The following is a 21,674-nucleotide window of genomic DNA, read 5'->3' as shown; positions in this document are numbered from 1 at the left end:
GAGCAGCTTAATGCCGATTACTTACACAACACTGCTTTTTCTTATCGGAGGTCCAAAAATGCGGTGTTCAGTTGTTTCGGTTCATTTAGAGGATAAGTAGATGGGAATATGACTACTAGGAAAGTTGCCCCAGGATGTCTCTAATTTGCCAACAACCTCCATCTGAACCCAAGAGACATGAGTCTTAGGACAGGAGAATTTGCCCAATTTGTGTTTGTTTTCGAATGACCAAGGTAATTCTGTGCAGTCATATGTACAGCATTTGTCTCTTCTTCATTGTGGATCCTGTATATTGAGGAGAGGGAATCGGCACAGCTGAAAATAGAGTTAAACCAATAGATGACAGAAAACCACAAACCTACTGTCTAGGGTGCATGCAACAGTCATTTAAAGATCTCCATCACGAGACAAAATGTTGTGGTCTCCTAGAAATATAACGGAAAGAATAGATTATATTTCTATGGGGGTCTCCAAATACTCACTTCCCCCCCTGTAATATGATTTAAATTGAAATGTTGTATGGATAAGTCTAGTTGGCCAATGCAAGAATGTATACAGGTTCTATTGAAAAGTCAATGGTCATTATCATAATGATATCAATTGTGGATCTTAGTTTATTGTTCCCATATGGGCAGGTTATGGATTTGGGTTTGATTACTCTCAACTGACCCTTGCTCTTCTATTTCCAAACGTACTGTAAGAGCGCTTTAGCTTCCTCGGTCTTGGTGACATCACGCTGACAGCGCAATAGATGGAGCTGTCGAGCACTTTAATAACGGGAATGCCCTTTCAGCCCGCTTGTTTAAGATCAGTGTAGCCTACCTACCGAGGTGGAGGGACGATGCCACCGTCTCGTAATAACGGACAGTGCACGAACAGACCGCGTCATCGAAATTAAGAATATAAACCGTTATTGAAACAGATTGGGGAGAAAATAAAGGGAAAGACAGTTTATGCAATTAAAAAATATATCTTCTCCGAAAGAAAGGAAAATACTTAAAACTGTAGGAACTCCCTGGCTCACATCCACAAAAGTGATTCTGTCATAATGAAGAAGAGCAATCTAGCCAAACGGGTGAGATATAGCTTTTTTTTTTTCAAGTATTGGGTGCAAGTTTTTGGCCATGCATCTTTGCATTAGCCCATACATTTTCTAGGATATAACTGGCAATATGCCCATAATCGGGCATTATGCGCGCTTTGACACGACAGCACACATTAGCCGCTATATCACACACATTGTCTATATCACACATTTGCTAGCATACAATTCCTAAATAAACGTCGTTTGACACGTCCTTATGCGTTCCACATTCAATCTGTATGTAGCCTATCAATTTCCTTGTGTGCCATTACACGGATTCCCTCAACATACGGATTCAATCTTCCAGTGAAGAGTACAATGTGTTGTCAGATGTCCGTTGCGCTGTATCGGTTGGTAGCTTTCAGATATTTTATTTGCCACACCCTGGATGTTATAAGACATGCACTTAAATTTTACGCACAGAAGAGCGCACCGTTATGATTTTGGGGAAAAGACGCGAGGACACTCATAGTTGCCCGAGTGGATTTACTGAGGCTCAGATTGAAAAGTCATTTGCCTTTGAAAGGGCTCGTCTTTTCTCTGTACTCTCGCGAACATCTTGTTATTAAGCTAAACTAGGTTTTAACGGGTTTATTCCACTTCTAACATGCAGGGTCCTCAAGATGTCAACCAGCTGTCATCGCAGCCAGACAAAGTAGGCTGGATCCGCAAGTTCTGTGGCAAAGGGATTTTCAGGGAAATATGGAAAAACCGTTTCGTGATACTGAGAGGAGACCATCTGTACATCTCTGAGAAAGAGGTATGCACTTCTCTTTTACCTCCACAGTGGAGGCTGCTGAGGGGAGGACGGCTCATAACAATGGCTGGGACGGAGCAAATGGAATGGCATCAAACCATGTGTGGCTCCAGCCATTACCACGAGCCCGTCCTCCCAGTTAAGGTGCCACCAACCTCCTGTGCTCCAATATTATGTGTAGGCCAGTGGAGGCTGCTGAGGAGAGGATGGCTCATAATAATGACTAGAATAGAGACAATGGAATGGCATCAAACACATCATATGTGGTTTCCATGTGTTTGATGTCATTCCATTGACTCCATTCCAGCCATTATTATGAGCCATCCTCTCCTCAGCAGCCTCCACTGGTGAAGGCTATAATTGTGTCTACAGTGGGCGCACCTGTACTTTAAATTGTTAAACGGACAACCTGGCTACCTGTGTGTGTGTGTGTGTGTGTGTGTGTGTGTGTGTGTGTGTGTGTGAGAGAGAGAGAGTTTGTGTGTGTGTGTGTGTGGGGGGGGGGGGGGGCTGTACTGCCGTAGATATTTCAGGTTTCCTTTGTTGCAGGCTCGCTCCCCTTGCTCAGTAGAGATGCTCTGTGTGTGTGTCTGTCTGTGCACCACACAGTTGAAAACCAATAAACCACAAATACCACACAGCCCGTTTAAGGTGCATCATTTAGATGACAGCTTTGACAGGAAAACATGGATTTAGACTTTTTGGCCTGTGGAAGGACATCTTGGGTTTCTCAAGTTTCAGAGATCTGAGGAACTTGTTTTGTGGAAATGTGAAATGCCTTTTAATGTAAGCTACACATGAGCTCTCTGCTCTTGCTCTGTTGTTTCCAGCAACACATTTCACCAGGAGTCCCCCTAGGTTTAGAATAGACAGATGTTGTTAGAAGTCTGGAAATCAAGGCCATGGGAAGGGGACAATGGAATTGATTGAAGTTCCTTAGCTGTTGAAAATAAATAGGATCAATTGTCAAATCTAAGCACAAGTCCCCATGCAAGCACAAAAAAAAAATGATGTGCTGAATTCAGATTACTTTCACTGACGCAAACGTTCTCACCTTCTGAGGTCAACAAAATGCCCACTGGGCACAGGCGTCAATTCAACATCTATTCCACGTTGGTTCAACATAATTTAATTGAAATAACCTGGAAACAACGTGGATTCAACCAGTGTGTGCCTAATGGGTACTACTATGGGCATTGGTGGCGGATGGTGACTCAGTATAATTGTTGGGCAGATTTAGAACACTGTCCATTACAATACAACAGGTTTTTGGCCATGGAATAGAAAAATAACTATTTTGTTTGACCAAAAGTAATGGCTTATGTCCAAGTGCTTTTATCACATGAAAGGTTCCAGTGAACAGCCTCATTTATCAGTACAAGTTTCGAGATCAAATGGCCTCGGTGTTAAACCTTGAGATGTAGCGAATTCACACCCTTTCGTTCTGTGGAATGGCGCTGAACCATCATATCTGACCACACTATAGGGCATGGACAGAATCAGCCATCCATCTCTGTATTCTCTATTCTTTTCTGTCTTCTTTGTTTTTGAGGTCAGATTCTGTTTGATATCACTGTTTCAATACTCCCCCCAAGCAGTAATCATGGAGATAAACGCTACTGACAGCTGAGAGGGCACAGGTCTTTCTGAAAGTGGAATAATGCCCTTTAAATGATTCCTCTATGGGATTCTCAGAAAGTCTCATGAAAGACAAACATTTAAAGATAATAACTCGCAGACATTTACTTGGTTCGGTTCAGGTTCAGTTAAGGCTAACCTTGTTCATAAAATGTGTATCTGGTTCAGTTGTGGATGTAGGTGTCACGCTTGCTAATGAAACAAACAGACCAATGACACCGTTGCAGGTTCACTTGACGATTCAGTCATATGCAATGCCTCTCTCGCCTTATCTTCAAGCCCCAGAGGCCTGACTGAGTTTTGAGTGCTCCTGCTGTGTATTCCAGAACCCCGAATAAGACCGGGGACAAGGCTCCAGCAGGGTACTCACAGGCTTCCCTTGAATGGAGAGAGCGGGGACTGAGGGCTCCAGCTGCATGCAATGCCAGTTTCCCTGATCATTTTAGAACCAATGTTTTTTTCTTCTTCTGTGACCCTACTCCCTTACAGCCTGCTGGATGAGCAACAAACACGTGTCAGAATCTCATAGGACCACGGCTGACGCAGCTGCGCCTCTCGCTGTGCCTGAGGATCCCCAAGCACCCCAAATGCCCCCACCCCTCAACCCTACCCTATACACACAGACAGGCTGAAGCTGAGGTTCAGTCGCTGTGTAATGCCATCACCATCCTCACCTGTGGTACGGGACGCATCAATTCAGTGTCGTTCACGTTCTCTCCCTTTTTTTGGTCTCTTTATCGTGTCTCACACGTGCTCTCTAATTTCTTGGATGTTTTAGCTCTGTTATGTAATGCATCGATGGCTCCTTTTACACTTAATACAATTCTATTTTTGATAAGGAGATATTTTTATATTAGGGTAATTGGTAAGTGGCATCCTAGCTATTTATCAGGTGAAGGTAACTGCTCCCTCAGTGCTGTTTGACCTGCGTGTCATGTGCTCCGCTGCAACTTCTTAATAACCACGGTTAATGGTGGTGCATTATTCAAATGTGAACTTTGAAAAGACAAGCACGCTGTTCATGAAGTGGGCCAGAAGGCTAAGATGAACACTAAGGCTTTTGTATCTCTGACACTCAGCGTAACTACAGCTGTACGGCCTCTTGGGGCCCGGAATAATCTTTTCATTTTCCTATAGAGTGCCCTCTTTGAGTTTGATTTAATGGCTTATCGACTTTGAGTGCTATCACTTTGTTAGCGAAGTTACAGCACAAATGACACTTTTGAACCATAATCACCGAATTAATTGCCCCAATAATTTCTATTAATCACAGATGAAGGACACTCATACTGTGAGTTCAGTCCAACACGTTATACTGTATTTCCAAGCAGGTGTGGTTTTGAATCAACATAGTCAAGCGCACAACTTGCGGGAGTATTTGCTTAAATGCGTTAAACACTTGCGTTAAAACGTGACCAGCATTGTAGTTTAACTTTATCTGCAATTGATTGAATTGTCGCATGAGTGTGCAAGCTGGCCAATTGTCTGCTGCCTCATAAGATTAGCTACATAAGCTCGGGGGAAGCACAGTAAGCAGTTATACTGTTCTATTACCTCGAAGCATCTTCACACGGGGCACCGGTTCGATGTGTCAGAGGTTCTCATAAGAGGATTTGCAGCCATGCAACTGGGACTCTGAGACGTTAACTGCTGGTGACATTACTCTGTACTTCCCCAGATTCAAACTTACTTAATCATTTGACCACTAATACAAACATCTGTTCTCTTGTCAATTTTTTAAATGTTTGATTGTGGGGGTGATAATGTATTTAGAGGGAAGTTTACAGAGAGAACTAAGGCGTAAACTGGGATGAACTCCTGCCGCACGAGGGGATATAGTCTGGAGGTCAGCAACCAACTATACCACGAGACCGACCCCGGCACAGAACACAAATATACACTACCGGTTAAAAGTTTTAGAACACCTACTCATTCAAGGATTTTTCGTAATTTTTTTACATTTTTTTAGATGGTAGAATAATAGTGGAGACATCAAAACTATGAAATAACACATATGGAATCATGTGGTAACCCAAAAAGTGTTAAACAAATCAAAATATATGTTATATTTTAGATTCTTCAAATAGCCACCTGTTGCCTTGATGACAGCTTTGCACACTCTTGGCATTCTCTCAACCAGCTTCATTAGGTAGTCACCTGGAATTAGTGTCAATTAACAGGTGTGCGTTCTTAAAAGTTAATTTGTGGAATTTCTTTCCTTCTTAATGCATTTTAGCCAATCAAGTTGTGTTGTGACAAGGTAGGAGGGGTATACAGAAGATAGCCCTATTTGGTGAAGGACCAAGTCCATATTATGGCAAGAACAGTTCAAATAACCAAAGAGAAACGACAGGCCATCATTACTTTAAGACATGAGGGTCAATCAATACGGAACATTTTAAAAAACTCTGAAAGTTTCTTCAAGTGCAGTCGCAAAAACCATCAAGCGTTATGGTGAAACTGGCTCTCATGAGGACTACCACAGGAATGGGAGACCCAGAGTTACCTCTGGTGCAAAGGATAAGTTCATTAGAGTTACCAACCTCAGAAAGTGTAGCCCAATTAAATGCTTTACAGAGATCAAGTAACAGACACATCTCAACATCAACTGTTCAGAGGAGACTGTGAATCAGGCCGTCATTGTCGAATTGCTGCAAAGAAACCACTACTGAAGGACACCAATAAGAAGCAGAGACTTACTCGGGCCAAGAAACACGAGCAATGGACATTAGACAGGTGGAAATTTGTTCTTTGGTCTGGAGTCCAAATTGGACATTTTTGGTTCCAACCGCCGTGTCTTTGTGAGATGCGGTGTGGGTGAATGGATGATCTCTGCATGTGTATTTCCCACCGTAAAGCATGGAGGAGGAGGTGTAATGGTGTGGGGGTGCTTTGCTGGTGACACTGTCTGTGATTTATTTAGAATTCAAACACGGGGAATGAAAAATGTACAACTGAAAAAATGCACGACCAGGAACTAACACGTTCCTCTACTACAGAGCCAAAGGTTACAATGATTAATCCCGCACAACAAACAGGCGGGCCGGCTGTCTAAAGAAGCCCAACTAATCATCACAAACAGGTGCTACCAATAAACATACAAGGAGGGGGAGGAAAGACAATCAGTGGCAGCTAATAGGCCGGTGACGACGACCGCCGAGCCCCACCCGACCGGGAAGGGAAGCCACCCTCGGTCGTACTCGTGACATGGTTTGGGATGAGTCGGACCGCAAAGTGAAGGAAAAGCAGCCAACAAGTGCTCAGCACATGTGGGAACTCCTTCAAGACTGTTGGAAAAGCATTCCAGTTGAAGCTGGTTGAAAGAATGCCAAGAGTTTGGGTGGCTACTTTGAAGAATCTCAAGTATAAAATACATCTAGATTTGTTTAACACTTTTTTGGTTACTACATGATTCCATATGTGTTATTTCATAGTTCTGATGTCTTCACTATTATTCTACAATGTAGAAAATAGTACAAATAAATAAAAACCCTTGGATCAGTCGGTGTTATAAAACTTTTGACCTGTAGTGTATACTGAGTGTACAAACATTAGGAACACGACATGACATAGACTGACCAGGTGAATCCAGGTGAAAGCATTATCCCTTATTGATGTCACTTGTTAAATCCACTTCAATCAGTGTAGATGAAGGGGAGGAGACAGGATAAAGAAGTATTTTTAAGCCTTGAGACAATTGAGACATGGATTGTGTGTGTGTGTCATTCAGAGGGTGAACGGGAGAGACAAAATATTTAAGTGCTTTTGAATGGGGTATGGTAGTACGTGCCAGGCACACCGGTTTGTGTATGTCAATAACTGGGTTTTTCACACTCAGCAGTTTTCCGTGTGTATCAACAATGGTCTAAAACCCAAAGGACATCCAGCCAACTTGACACAACTGTGGGAAGCATTGGAGTCAACATGGGCCAGCATCCCTGTGGAATGCTTTCGACACCTTGTAGAGTCCATGCCCCAATGAATTGAGGCTGTTCTGAGGGCAAAAGGGGGTGCAACTCAATATTAGGAAGGTGTTTCTAATGTTTTGTACACTTAGTGTATTTTAAAGACTATTGAATTTCATCACCTCCCTGTTACTTTGCAGTGTCAGGGGAAACTACTCAGCTCCAGTATTTTTGTGTTGAACATTTCAAGATATCATTAAAGGTTTCATCATCTCAAAGAGCCTGTTAACTGCGGTGTATTTTTCACATTATGCCCACTCAGCTACTGCACAACGCAGGATTTTGAATAATTTTGTATCATCTTCCCATAATAGGCTGCAGAACCATAGCTCAGAGAGACTCAATTGGCCACACAGACGTGCTGCCATAAGAACGTGTATTACACAGCACAGGAACTGCGTAGACGCGTGGGTTACAGAGAGGTCTGTTCGTCCATAGAAGGCTGCTGTTGGTGTGTGAAGTGTACAGCAGCGTATGTTGTCGTAGTTGAGCATGAGATGTGTGTCTGTGTGCTAAGAGAGCAGGTTAAGGAGGTGCGTGTTCTCTGCTCCGACGACATCAACCCTGCGTATCGCTCTGTTCTTATCTTAAAGCTGTGCTATTGGCTGCAGGTTACGCACATCATACACCTTTCATAAGAGCGCTCTCTGTTCTCTTCTGTAGTCTCGGCACGTGCAGACAGAGAGATGCTCCTGTAGAATGCTCAAAGTGCTTCAACACGAGCACTCAATCTATGATCTATGTGAATAATTGACGGGATTTCCGTCTATGTTCATGTACTGTATATATAGAGTTTTCATGGTTTTCAGTGGTGACTTGCACGGCATATGAAAGAGGACACTCAAACAAAACAGGATTTAGTGAGAGAGAGAGTGAGGGAAGCTTGTATTATTCGGATACCGTATTACCTAGGCCAAGGAGTACTTGGGGTTAGATTTTAGGCCCTACTTTGAAGAAATGTGGTGACACAGTTGGACAAGGTGTTTTGTAGTTGGTCAAGATCTTTGCGATTGATGTAGCTTACAGATACTGCAATGTGATTGGCTCTACATCTGTGACAGAAGGCTGAATGTGTAACCAAGTTTAGTAGTGGTTGATAGAGAAACCCTCTGACTGGGGGAGCTTAGCAAGAAATTGGCAGCTAATAGGCCGGTGACGACGACCGCCGAGCCCCACCCGACCCGATATGCTTTTCCATATAGGGAGCAGGATGTCAAGAACCAATCCTCTGACATTGGTCAAGGACAAGACAAGACAAGTGTTGTTGCTGGTCCGACGGATCAATGTGATCAGTGGAGAACTGGGTTATTGGTGGAAACCCGTATGTAATTGGATATGATATGGATATGATATGGATATGACTGGTCATCAAGCATATCATGTGGTCAATGTAACAAAGCTATATGATTGGTGCAGGGAGGCCATGGTGGTTTAGCTTTTCACGCTTGTTATGCTAGTTATTTGGGGTGGCAGGGTAGCCTAGTGGTTAGAGCGTTGGACTAGTAACCGGAAGGTTGCAAGTTCGAATCCCCGAGCTGACAAGGTACAAATCTGTCGTTCTGCCCCTGAACAGGCACTTAACACACTGTTCCTACGCCGTCATTGAAAATAAGAATTTGTTCTTAACTGACTTGCCTAGTTAAATAAATAATAATTTCAGGAAAACCTACTGGCCAGTTCTGAGAATATTATATATATATAGTATTACATTATAAATAAACCGGCCTCTTTCAACTCCCCAGCTCTAAACTGCATTACATTTTCCAGAGTGATTGAAAATATGCTTTTAATCCATTTCTCCTTTTAATTCCAACCTGGTTTATATAAAATCCTTTTGGGCTTGATTACAGGGTATTACAGGCATGTCCACCAGATTTTGGAGTGTGACCAAAGGGACATCGCCTTTCCATTCGCTCTAGGGTTTCCCCCTGCATTCTACTGTTGGATGCCGCCGGCTATTATAGACTTTCGGTATCTTTGCGTTTCAGGGCTGTATGTTACTGGGCTATTCTCAGTGATTCAGTGCAGCATTTAACCCCCACTGACACCCCCAACTCTGCTTTTCCATATAGGGAGCAGGAGCGGAGGGAAATATCGATGGGAGGGTGGGGTTCCAGAATGGATCCTCAGGGTTTCTTTTGCCCCATATTAGAGTCTCTCTCTGTCTCTCTCTCTCTCTCGCACGCACACACACACGCACGCACACACACACGCACGCACGCACACGCACGCACACGCACGCACACACACACACACACGCACGCACACACACGCATGCACGCACACACGCACACACACATGCGCGCACACACACACACAGTTCATGCTTAACTTTTACATTTTAAATGCAGTTTGGGTGGCTAACGAAAAGGTAGCAGCATGCGGGTGGGACACAGTTTGGATCTATGTTTTGTCATGAAGAAATTGGACACTATGTATTGTGCTCATCCAGTAGACTGTATATCGCTAGGCATAATAGAGTTCCTCAATGAAATTAAAAAACACAAATGGCCAAATGTAGCCCTAACAAGTGCATTTCAGGCTGCTAGTGGATTAATAGTGGTTGATACTAGGCTGCGACACATTATATAATGATACCGTATGTGGTGGTTTCTTTGATCACAGAAGCTCTCAGTTGCTCCGTGTCTCGTTCGAACGTTGGCAGACTCCTCTGATGCAGGGCTCTGTTGCTGTGTAAAATCTCTATGCATCAAGATGAAAGTGGAACACCCCTGCCCCTTCCAAAAACACACTCACATCCACCCACACACACCATTGCTATGTATTCCAATGACATTCAACCTTATTTTTCTGCGTCTTCCTTTAGTTCTCACAAGAGGCCTACACAGGCTTGTACCCATGTCAAGAAACAACCCCCAACACCACCAAACACACACACACCTGCCTTGACCCCCATTGACCCCGTTGGTATGTAGAATCTAATGGGGCTCTCTGGGAGGTCCCACCATCCGTGAGGTTGTATGTAATCACCTGTCAGTCAGGCTCAGTGGAGGGGTCGATGTCTCTGCCCCAGCGCTGTTGATTACAATTGATCTGTGTTTAAACAGACACTTTGCTGCGGGGCCACGAGACCAATAATGGGAGGCAGGGGAGTAACACAGGAACACCCGCTACAAGACTACATTTTTCTATCAATTTGTCTGGCTATTGCTTTTTGACGGTATTGGGAAGCAGGTTTTGAAAATGAACACATCTTTCAATGCTCTGTGTAAAAGCATTATCATGACATAGTAACATTAGGATGTCAGGCATGTAATGGATTTTTTTCATATAGACATTTGAACTTAAAAAGACCTTTGTTACACCTACAGAAGAGCTTCTGTATATGCATTTAAGGCCTGGTATTTCAGAACATTTCATTTGAAACCTCAATAACATAATGGATGATACGAATGTGAGAAGTGGCTGATTTTCACCCAGGCACCGTGGTGTGTCTCTGTGCTGTTGATGGCTGATGGATAACAAAGAGTGGTAATTAAGCAATAAGGCATGGGGGGGGGGGGGGTATATGGTCAATATACCACAGCTAAGGGCTGTTCTTAGGCACGACGCATCGTAGAAGTGCTTTATTGTTATTATAAACGGGTTACCAACGTAGTTAGAGCAGTAAAAATAAATGTTTTGTCATACTCATGGTATACGATCTTATATACCACGGCTGTCAGCCAATCAGCATTCAGGGCCGGAACCACCCAGTTTATAATTAGTCTTTTAACCCTTGGGTTAAACTCAAGATGACCTGCTGTGATGCATAGTAGGTTGTTCTGTGTGTGTGTGAGAGAGAGAGTTTGAGCGTGTGTGTGTGTGTTTGTGTGTATGTGCATATGTGTGTTTCTGTGGTAGACAGATGTTTTAAGGTTCAAAACAAATTGACAAAGCTAATTTGCCAGTGCCATCTTGCACATCTCTATAGACCTGAGATGTAACTACTTCCTGTTTTGTCTGCGTGTTTCCAGGTGAAGGATGAGAGGAAGGTCCAGGAGTTGTTTGACCTGGCTGACTACGAACGCTCTGAGGAGCTGCGCAAGGCCAAGAGTCGCAGTAAGAAGAACCACAGCAGGTTCACCCTGCTTCGCTGCAAGCAGCCTGGGAATATGGTGAGTCCTTCTGCCCAGGGAAAGTGAAGGAGTCAGGCAGGGTGTAGGCCTCAGTAAGAAGGCCTTACTGCAGGTGTCGATTTTAGCTGAAAATACACTTGGAAGTTTAATTTGGCTGAAAACTGAAACTTGAGGCAAGTTTATCCTCAGACAATGTTTGTGGTTTTCTGTAAAGAGAGAGTATGATATGTTGAGTACACGTTCAAAATCAAATCAATCAAATTGTATTTGTCACATGCTGCCTATACAACAGGTGTAGACTAACAGTGAAATGCTTACTTACGGGTCCTTTTCCAACAATGCAGAGTTAAAGATAACGGAGTGGCTACGGACACCGATATTTTGTATCTCAATAGAATAAAATAGTAATGGCGTCTTTTTGTAGGAACTAGCTCTGCCATGGTTCATTGGACAAAGCCTATGGGGAAATGAATAGCGTTTTGGGATAAACGCCAAAAATAAGGACGTAAAGGCTTCATAATTCATAAAGGTCATGTTAACATGACATGTTATCTCATAGAAACAGAACGCATAACGTATCTCCCAAGCCTGTGTTAACCTCCGACCTTGTTTCCTGCTGTGTCCACTCCGCTACCTACGTAGCTGCTGTGTCCACTCCGCTACCTACGTAGCTGCTGTGTCCACTCCGCTACCTACGTAGCTGCTGTGTCCACTCCGCTACCTACGTAGCTGCTGTGTCCACTCCGCTACCTGCGTAGCTGCTGTGTCCACTCCGCTACCTGCGTAGCTGCTGTATCCACTCCGCTACCTGCGTAGCTGCTGTATCCACTCCGCTACCTGCGTAGCTGCTGTGTCCACTCCGATACCTACGTAGCTGCTGTGTCCACTCCGCTACCTACGTAGCTGCTGTGTCCACTCCGCTACCTGCGTAGCTGCTGTGTCCACTCCGCTACCTGCGTAGCTGCTGTGTCCACTCCGCTACCTGCGTAGCTGCTGTGTCCACTCCGCTACCTGCGTAGCTGCTGTGTCCACTCCGCTACCTGCGTAGCTGCTGTGTCCACTCCGTTACCTGCGTAGCTGCTGTGTCCACTCCGCTACCTACGTAGCTGCTGTGTCCACTCCGCTACCTACGTAGCTGCTGTGTCCACTCCGCTACCTACGTAGCTGCTGTGCCCACTCCACTACCTACGTAGCTGCTGTGCTGACTGCTTCGCTGCTGGTCCCCCTTCCTTGATCGCCTTTGTCCGGTAGCTGGTGTAGCCTACAAACTTCATGTTGTACACAAAACTGTTCGCACTATTGTATTCCCTTAGTCGGCTATTAAGCATAAGCGCAATTACCTACACATGTCCTGTTGTCAACCAAACTGTTCAAACTGCTGCATTTCATGCCTCAGTAAGCATCATTTCATGTTCTTTTTTTGAGGGGAGTGGGTTACGTGTAGCTATTTACATGTTTTACACAAAATACATGATCAACATGTACAAGTTTTGTTGTCGGTATTGGTGTCGACAGTGCAGGCTGGTGGCAGTGGTGTAATGGTGTGGTGAATGTTTTCCTGGCACACGTTAGGTCCCTTGATACCAATTGAGCAACGTTTCAATGCCCTGAAGAATTCTGGCTGTTCTGGAGGCAAAGGGGTGTCCGACCCGGTACGAGATAGTTGTACCTAATAAACTGGCCACTGAGTGTATGTGGTGAAAGTGTGTGTGTGTGTTGGGGTGTCAGTGTGTGGGTAGAGTCCACTGTGTGTGCATAGTCCGTTCAAGAGAGGTGCAAAAAAATGTGTCTAGCTGAAGGCATTTCTTCAATTTTCTCGCTGGGAGATGATATGGTTGTGTTGCCACATTGGATTGAACATTAACACACCCCCACCGCAGACCGGGATTGGTGGATTTCTCCAGAAAGACATAATCCACAGAATCCCATTACCACTGAAGAGGCATTCTCTATAACGGCCAAATCCTATAGAGATTCCACCCACAGAAGTTGTCACTTCTGACCCACTGCAGTTCTTCTCGATCTCGGCACCAGCTGCTGGTTCATTTCACTTCATTGTTCACTGTCGTAGTGTGATATTCTGTAACTACGTGTCGGGAATGGAAGGGGGAAGTGTGTGTTTGAGAGAAGATTTGAATTATACACAAGAAGATGTAACTGGATTAAGGGCAGATGCTCAATTTACCTATTTGTGTCAAGCTTTGCAGAGATTCTTCCTCCAGTTTACAGCTTAGACCCTGCTTTAGATAAGAGCCATCTTTAACATTTAGTGAGGCGCAATCTCCTTTTCTTGGCGATTTAGGCAAAGCCGCCCCATTAAGCTTCCTGTCCCCCTTGCCATCTCTCACACACTGGCTACGTTCCAAATCTCCCTCCAAGCCAATGCTTCCACTCATTTATTACTTTTAAATCCATGATGAGAGTGTGCAAGTGCACACTTACTGTAGGAAGAAGGGTGAATATTGGGAGGATCCCTTTCTCTTCTTTCAACCACTCAATCGATTCTGTCCTTTCCTCAGGTGCCCAATCTTGTGTTTTTGGCCGTTAGCCCTGAGGAGAAGGAGTCATGGGTCAATGCCCTCAATACAGCCATCATCAAAGCCAAGAACCGCATTTTTGACGAGGTAGGTCAGTCACTCTTCTCCTCCCCTTCTCTGTCGCTATGTCGCCAGCTCTCACTTCTCCCCAGCTTTCTACAGCTTCCCTTATTTTTCTCTCTCATTATCATGTCTCTCATGCAACATTTATGATTTCAAATGAAACCACCGACACTCAAAACGCCCCCCACGGCCAGCCTTAAAAAGTTTCCAGACAAATTTAGCCATTGCAGTTGCTAGGCCCACTATGTAAAATTGGTGAATTTAGACAAAAGCGAAAGTAAGTGGTATCTCCCCAGGCGTGGATGAGAGATCAAAGTGTTTCCTCGCTGACTCATCCATCTCCGTCGGGAACAGTCCTCGTTAACGCTCCGTCCCTGCCGACACCCACCGGTTTTCCTCGTGCCTCTCGATCAAACAGTCCCTCCCCATCACACACTATAGGGTGAAAAATCCATCTTCCGTATTTAGAGATCGTCGAGAAGTGAGAATGAACTCTGCAGCCACCATAGTGTGAAGTGCCTGCTTTCGCACAGCAGGTTGAATTCCAACACCCAACAATGTACTCTGCTCTAATGCACTCTACTGTTCTCTACATTACATCTTCAGCTCATGCTAAGGAGAAGTTACTTGTTGCTCCTATAACCTTATACTCTTTCATCCATTCCCAACTTTTTCTCCACAAATATACATTTATGTTATTCTGAATGTAAAAAAAATTGTCTCCATAGGTCACAATTGAAGAGGACAGTGTCCTGGTGCACCCTACACGTGATCGTGTCAAGATTCCCCATGCACGGCGCTTGCCCACCCGGGGACACCTCATGGCTGTGGTGGGTGTTGCTACCTTGGCTAACACTGACATTTTAGTTCCAAGTCAATATTTTATTTGTGAAAGGCAAATACGAATTTGTACTGTTTGTAATGTAAGGATTTATCCTGGTCTGTTTCATTGAATGCTAAACTCTCTTGTGCTCTCCCTAGGCATCCACCTCTTCAGACGGAATGTTGACCCTTGACCTTGTCCACGAGGAAGATGGCTCCACCCCAGATGATGAGGAAGAAGGCTTCTGGGAAAATAACTTCCGGGTTGACCTAGACAAACGGACCACAGGTCGTCAGCGTTCTGGCACAGATGTCTCCAAACTCTGTGTCACCACAAGGGACCCAAGGGTACCCAAGACGGGCAGCCTGCCCCGCGGGAGCGAGCTCTCCTGGGGCCGTGCGCACCATCTTGAGGCTCAATCCCACACCCCTCAACCAGGGAAGAGGTTCAGTGCCCAGGGTAGGAGCCGCTGTGCCTCCATGGACGAGGTCCTTTCCTCACGGCCAGTCAGAGGTGTCCTTCGCCCTCGCCCCACAGATGAACCTGTCCAGCCTGTTGGACAACTGCAGAGTCTTATCGCCCAGAAAATGCAGAGGGCTCAGGAACTGCTGGAAGAAATGCGATTGGAGGAACTGCAACATGCAAAGGGAATTGACTCGCCCTATCTGAAGGGCATTGACTCGCCTCGCTTGCACCATCTGAGAGGGTCTGAGTCTCCTCACTCCAGGGCCTCAGGCTCACCTCGCAGTAAGAATAGTGACTCCCCACGTTTGAGGGTAAAAGACTCGCCTCGTTTGAAGGGGAAAGACTCGCCTCGTATGAAGGGCAAGAAGTCCCGCTCAAAAGGTACAGACTCACCCCATTCAAAGAGTGATGACTCTCCTAATTTGAGGGGTAAGGACTCTCCCCGTCTCAGGGTTACAGACTCTCCCCGTCTCAGGGCTGCTGATTCTTCCCGTTTCATGGAAACACACTCGCCAAGTCTGAAGGGTTCTGAATCCCCACGTCTCAAGAACATTGGTTCACCGTTTTCAAAAAGTTTTGACTCATCTAGTCTGAAGGATTCTGTCTCGCCTCGCATCAAGGATACTGATTCTCCTGTTCTGAGGGGTAAGGACTCGCTAAATATAATTGGCAAGAATTCTCAGAGTCTGAAGAGTATCGGCTCAACTTGTCCGAAGGGTGCTGACTCGCCCCATCTGAAGGGTGCTAACTCTCCCCGTCTGAAGGGTGCTGACTCGCTCCGTCTGAAAGGTAATGACTCGCCCCATAGTAAGAGTGCACACTCACTTATCAGTGACTGTGATTTGGAGAGTAGACGGGCGGAGGCGGAGCGTCTTCTGCAGGAAGCCGTCTCCTCCTGGCGTCAGGCTAAGGAGGTGCTGGAGGAGGTGAAGGAGCTGCAGACGCAGTCACTAAACCGCCGCTCCGAAAAGAAAACAATGGAGAGGCCCCCAACACCGCCACAGGACTATAGGCTGGGGGACCAGTGACTCTGTCGCCAACACAGCTGAAAAGCATGCTGGCTTCTCTCCAAACAAAGACAATAAGAAAGAGCACTAGGGGCATGGAGTAAATGTTCTGTCACGTTTTTGTTGTCATTGCTTTCCAGTGTTGAAGCACAAAGCTTTTAGGCTTCACTGCTCATTTTACACTGTTCTATCTTGATCCTTGTTTCCATACCGTATACTAGTCAAATTAAGCTGAGCAAGTCATGACAGAATTATTTTATTAGCACGGCTGTTTCCTTGCTGGTGTGAATAGGTTAGATGGACCTTGACCTCATAATATGATTCTGGGCATTTGTTTTTGTTCCCTTTGTCAAAGGCTCTGTGGTCCACTCTGTGGTCCACTCTGTGGTCCACTCTGTGGTCCACTCTGTGGATGGAGGGATGGGCGTCTGGGCTGTGGAAGCAGAGCAGAGCTTAATCCTGGTTTGTGGATGGGGGGTGACTCAGACTGAGAGGCATAAACAAGGCTAGAGTGGGGGTGCCCTGCCTCGGTGACACTGACACCCCCAAGGAAAGTCATGCTGTTCATGTATTTACATTTATTATCCGCCAGAGGTCGATTAGGTTTCATTGCAAAATGCTTTGCACTGTAAATAGAAGTATGAAATGCTTTTTTATAATGGACAAATGGAATGAGAATGTTTGCGTGGAAACATTGTCTGAGGAGCATTATTTCAGTCTGAAATGCATACATGGAGAAGATGCCTGGGATTTCTCTCTTTCGGTTAGCTTCAGTTATTGACAAGGTGCAGTCCAGTCCAATGACCTTGAAGCCACAAGATTTCCCCCAGTCAGAAACCTAGTATTGTAGTTGTTGGTCTTCTCAGAGACCGAATGCAAAAGGTGATCTTTCTCTTACTCTGAGCGCGTTATGTTTATTTTATTTTATTTTACCTTTATTTAACCAGGCAAGTCAGTTAAGAACACATTCTTATTTTCAATGACGGCCTGGGAACAGTGGGTTAACTGCCTGTTCAGGGGCAGAACGACAGATTTGTACCTTGTCAGCTCGGGGGTTTGAACTCACAACCTTCCGGTTACTAGTCCAACGCTCTAACCACTAGGCTACCCTGCCGCCCCAGGGCGTGTCCTGAGCTGAGCAATACTATTCCAGGGACAGATTCAAGATGTTAACATTCTGCAATCAAACTGATTCATTTGCCAAGCTGGATTCCTGACATGTATAGCTAAAACTCACAGACCACTTTGATTGCAAGGATATCAAGTGACTAACTGCTTCGCTTTATTAAATACACTTCTATTTTCGGGTCATGTAGCATGGTCTCTTGCTTGTGCTCAGAATTCCTCGGTTGTTTCGGTTAATTGGGGTTCTGTGGTCTACCAAAGCCTGCTTGTGAGTGACTCAGCGGAAGCCAGCAAGAGAACATGCTCGTTAACTCTGATCAGCTTCCGAGGAGAAATGCTATAATGGGATTATAATCGCAGGCGTCATGTTGGGTCTCTGTAGTGTTTGTTGCACTTCTAATCAGGTGGGAAGATGATTTTAACAGTTCTTCTGTCTCTCTTCCAAAAGGTGCACAGGTTAATCTCACAACAAGAGGATCAATGATTTAATGAGAGAGAGATGATGAAAGCTTCTGAAAGGTTTTCAGAGCACAAAGATGTTACATTTGAAGATTTGAAGATGGGTTAGTTGCACTGCACTATTTCATACCAAAATAGGGTGGAAATCAATGTTTTTAGTGTCATGTCCTGGTTTAGTCACATGGTCAGTATTTCCCGCCATGTCATTGGCTGACTGCCAAAATGTGATTCATAGGTCACTGAGTTGATATTAACATGCACAGTGCATCTAGGACAGGACAAACATCGCTCCATTACACCAGGCTCACCTCACATACGGTTACAATCACTCATGTGTGATTGCGGTTTATCAGTTTATTTGATTATGTGTGTCCCTTAAGCAGCAATTATATGGCTTTGGTGCACATGACAACAAGCAATACAGTAGGCCTAATGTTGATAACGAAAGAGATCTCTACCACTGCTTTGTAATCGGAACTAAGCCAAAGACCAGCATATAGCAACTCTGCCAGGAAGAGGTGAAAAGTGGTTAAAATGTCTCAAGCAATCTACATAAATAGATTTTATTTACAGCAATTGATAAATTACTAATGTATGCATAAGTTAAATAAATAATTTACACCGAATTCCCTTTGTCTTTCATCACTTTCCTTTTAACTACTGATTTGCGTCCCTAGGGGCAGAATTGCATTTTTATCATATTACCCATTAGGACTGAATTAAGTATTCAAATTTAATTATACATGATTACGAACGTGAAGCATGGCTCCATCTTTACTGCTGTGCATTCGCAACGAGGATTCAATTCATTTAGCACCCCATCCATTTTGTATTAGAGGAGTGTTCTTGCCAGTAGCCCTGTTTAAGCAGAGGGATTAACAGTTTAAAGGTTATATGGTTGAGCAGATGTGACTGTGTAGAAGATCCCTATCACCTGATTCCTCTGTTAGAAGGGAGGTAGAGAGAGAGAGAGAGAGTAGAGGAGTATGGGTTGTGGGGGGAGGGGCTGCTCCGTGCTCCATTGTGACTCAATAGCCTTGCAGCATCTGGCTATAGCGTGGCCCCACTGAATCAAATGGATTAATAAGGACGCTCCAGTGATGGCATTAGTAATACTGGAGCCTGGAGCAAAAAATGCTACTGCCTGGCCCCCGTTTTCAGCCATTTCTTTTATAGGAGAGGACTTCATAATGATAATCGCTAAATATGACCCAAATACATGTGAATGGATGTAAGATGACAACTACAGACAGGTAGTTACTGCACACTACTGTAACCAACAAGGAATACTGAAGCACAACATCAGGTCATAGCATGTATAAAAGAACCCAATGACAACTTTGGGATGCAGGAGAGAGAAAAAAATAATTTCCTCACTTCACTCACTGCTCCACGTTGCCATGCTTGCCTCGGAGGAGGAGAACTTGTTCAATTGGAGGGTGGTTGCAACTTGCTCCTTGTCATGGCCCAGCGAGGGACGTTAGCAACAGCACAAAAAAATACATCTTACTTATTACAACTACGGCGCAACAAAGCAACAAAGCAAGCAAGTTCAGAAGCTGTAGAGGAGGAACCATGTCTCTGAAGCGAATGTGCCGTTCCTATGCAGATGAACGCACAGCGCACATGGTTACTTAGAAAAATAACATGACAACGAAAGGCTTTTAGGGACACAAGGGACGGAATATTTCAGAGGCAGTAGCGTGGGACTGCGGCGATATGATAGCATGCTATTTCTGCTGTTATAAAACCCTTGATGTGGCTAAGCTATGGGAATGCTCAGCTGGCCGGTCTACTCACTTCAGAAGGGCTGGGCATGTTCTGTTGTGCATTGGCTGACACTAGGCCAAAGGCATATTTCAATTTGATTATGTGTTTAACTCTATTTTGGGGTTTATATTTTCCTATCCTCATTTTGTGTTAAAAGGACTCTGGTCATGGTTTTTATATTTTTGGAGTTATAACGACACTAAATGGATTAAATATCCAACTCTCAGTGGGTTTCTTAAATGTAACTCAAATTGCCATTTCACTCTTTTCAGTGTCATTTTTAACCGAATCCCTTGTCATTTGACACATTACTGTGATGTTTAAACTCCAGCAGAGTACATTTCTCTTCCAGTTTCCTTCCTTTGAGTTACGAAGGTGTACAGCCTCATTCTATTTCTTAACGCGTCACATTATGGGGGTTTGCAATGTGATATTCAATCTCTGTTGGAAGCCAATTTAGGGTCAGTTTGGGGGGGCTAGGGTCAGTTTGTTATATCTGGAGTACTTCTCCTGTCCTATCCGGTGTCCTGTGTGAATTTAAGTATGCTCTCTCTAATTCTCTCTTTCTTTCTCTCTCTCTGAGGACCTGAGCCCTAGGACCATGCCTCAGGCCTACCTGACATGATGACTCCTTGCTGTCCCCAGTCCACCTGGCCATGCTCCTGCTCCAGTTTCAACTATTCTGCCTGTGATTATTATTATTTGACCATGCTGGTCATTTATGAACATTTGAACATCTTGGCCATGTTCTGTTATAATCTCCACCTGGCACAGCCAGAAGAGGACTGGCCACCCCACATAGCCTGGTTCCTCTCTAGGTTTCTTCCTAGGTTTTGGCCTTTCTAGGGAGTTTCTCCTAGCCACCGTGCTTCTACACCTGCATTGCTTGCTGTTTGGGGTTTTAGGCTGGGTTTCTGTACAGCACTTTGAGATATCAGCTGATGTACGAAGGGCTATATAAATAAATGTGATTTTACAGCAAGACATCTAGCCCTCACAACTTGCATTTCAAATCAAAATCAAATCAAATCAAATTTTATTTGTCACATACACATGGTTAGCAGATGTTAATGCGAGTGTAGCGAAATGCTTGTGCTTCTAGTTCCGACAATGCAGTAATAACCAACAAGTAATCTAACTAACAATTCCAAAACTACTGTCTTATACACAGTGTAAGGGGATAAAGAATATGTACATAAGGATATATGAATGAGTGATGGTACAGAGCAGCATAGGCAAGATACAGTAGATGGTATCGAGTACAGTATATACATATGAGATGAGTATGTAAACAAAGTGGCATAGTTAAAGTGGCTAGTGATACATGTATTAGATAAGGATGCAGTCGATGATATAGAGTACAGTATATACGTATGCATATGAGATGAATAATGTAGGGTAAGTAACATTATATAAGGTAGCATTGTTTAAAGTGGCTAGTGATATATTTACATAATTTCCCATCAATTCCCATTATTAAAGTGGCTGGAGTTGAGTCAGTGTCAGTGTCAGTGTCAGTGTCAGTGTGTTGGCAGCAGCCACTCAATGTTAGTGGTGGCTGTTTAACAGTCTGATGGCCTTGAGATAGAAGCTGTTTTTCAGTCTCTCGGTCCCAGCTTTGATGCACCTGTACTGACCTCGCCTTCTGGATGATAGCGGGGTGAACAGGCAGTGGCTCGGGTGGTTGATGTCCTTGATGATCTTTATGGCCTTCCTGTAACATCGGGTGGTGTAGGTGTCCTGGAGGGCAGGTAGTTTGCCCCCGGTGATGCGTTGTGCAGACCTCACTACCCTCTGGAGAGCCTTACGGTTGTGGGCGGAGCAGTTGCCGTACCAGGCGGTGATACAGCCCGCCAGGATGCTCTCGATTGTGCATCTGTAGAAGTTTGTGAGTGCTTTTGG

At 44.6% G+C, this 21,674-nt stretch overlaps 1 protein-coding gene across 1 annotated transcript; it reads left to right on the top strand.

Annotated features, from left to right (window-relative positions):
* The first annotated feature begins 806 nt into the window (after positions 1-806).
* Positions 807-17,725, top strand: LOC109906918 (pleckstrin homology domain-containing family O member 1-A). Its single transcript, XM_020504738.2, has 6 exons — positions 807-1,075; positions 1,698-1,844; positions 11,422-11,562; positions 14,043-14,147; positions 14,852-14,953; positions 15,105-17,725. The coding sequence occupies exons 1-6, from the start codon at positions 1,049-1,051 to the stop codon at positions 16,437-16,439; spliced, it is 1,857 nt and encodes a 618-aa protein (XP_020360327.1). The 5' UTR covers positions 807-1,048; the 3' UTR covers positions 16,440-17,725.
* Positions 17,726-21,674: the final 3,949 nt, after the last annotated feature.

The sequence above is a fragment of the Oncorhynchus kisutch genome, linkage group LG17 (genome assembly GCF_002021735.2).
Source record: "Oncorhynchus kisutch isolate 150728-3 linkage group LG17, Okis_V2, whole genome shotgun sequence".
Lineage (NCBI taxonomy): Eukaryota > Metazoa > Chordata > Actinopteri > Salmoniformes > Salmonidae > Oncorhynchus > Oncorhynchus kisutch.
The sequence above is the reverse complement of the archived record's forward strand: the minus strand, read 5'-3'. Positions and strand labels throughout refer to the sequence as shown.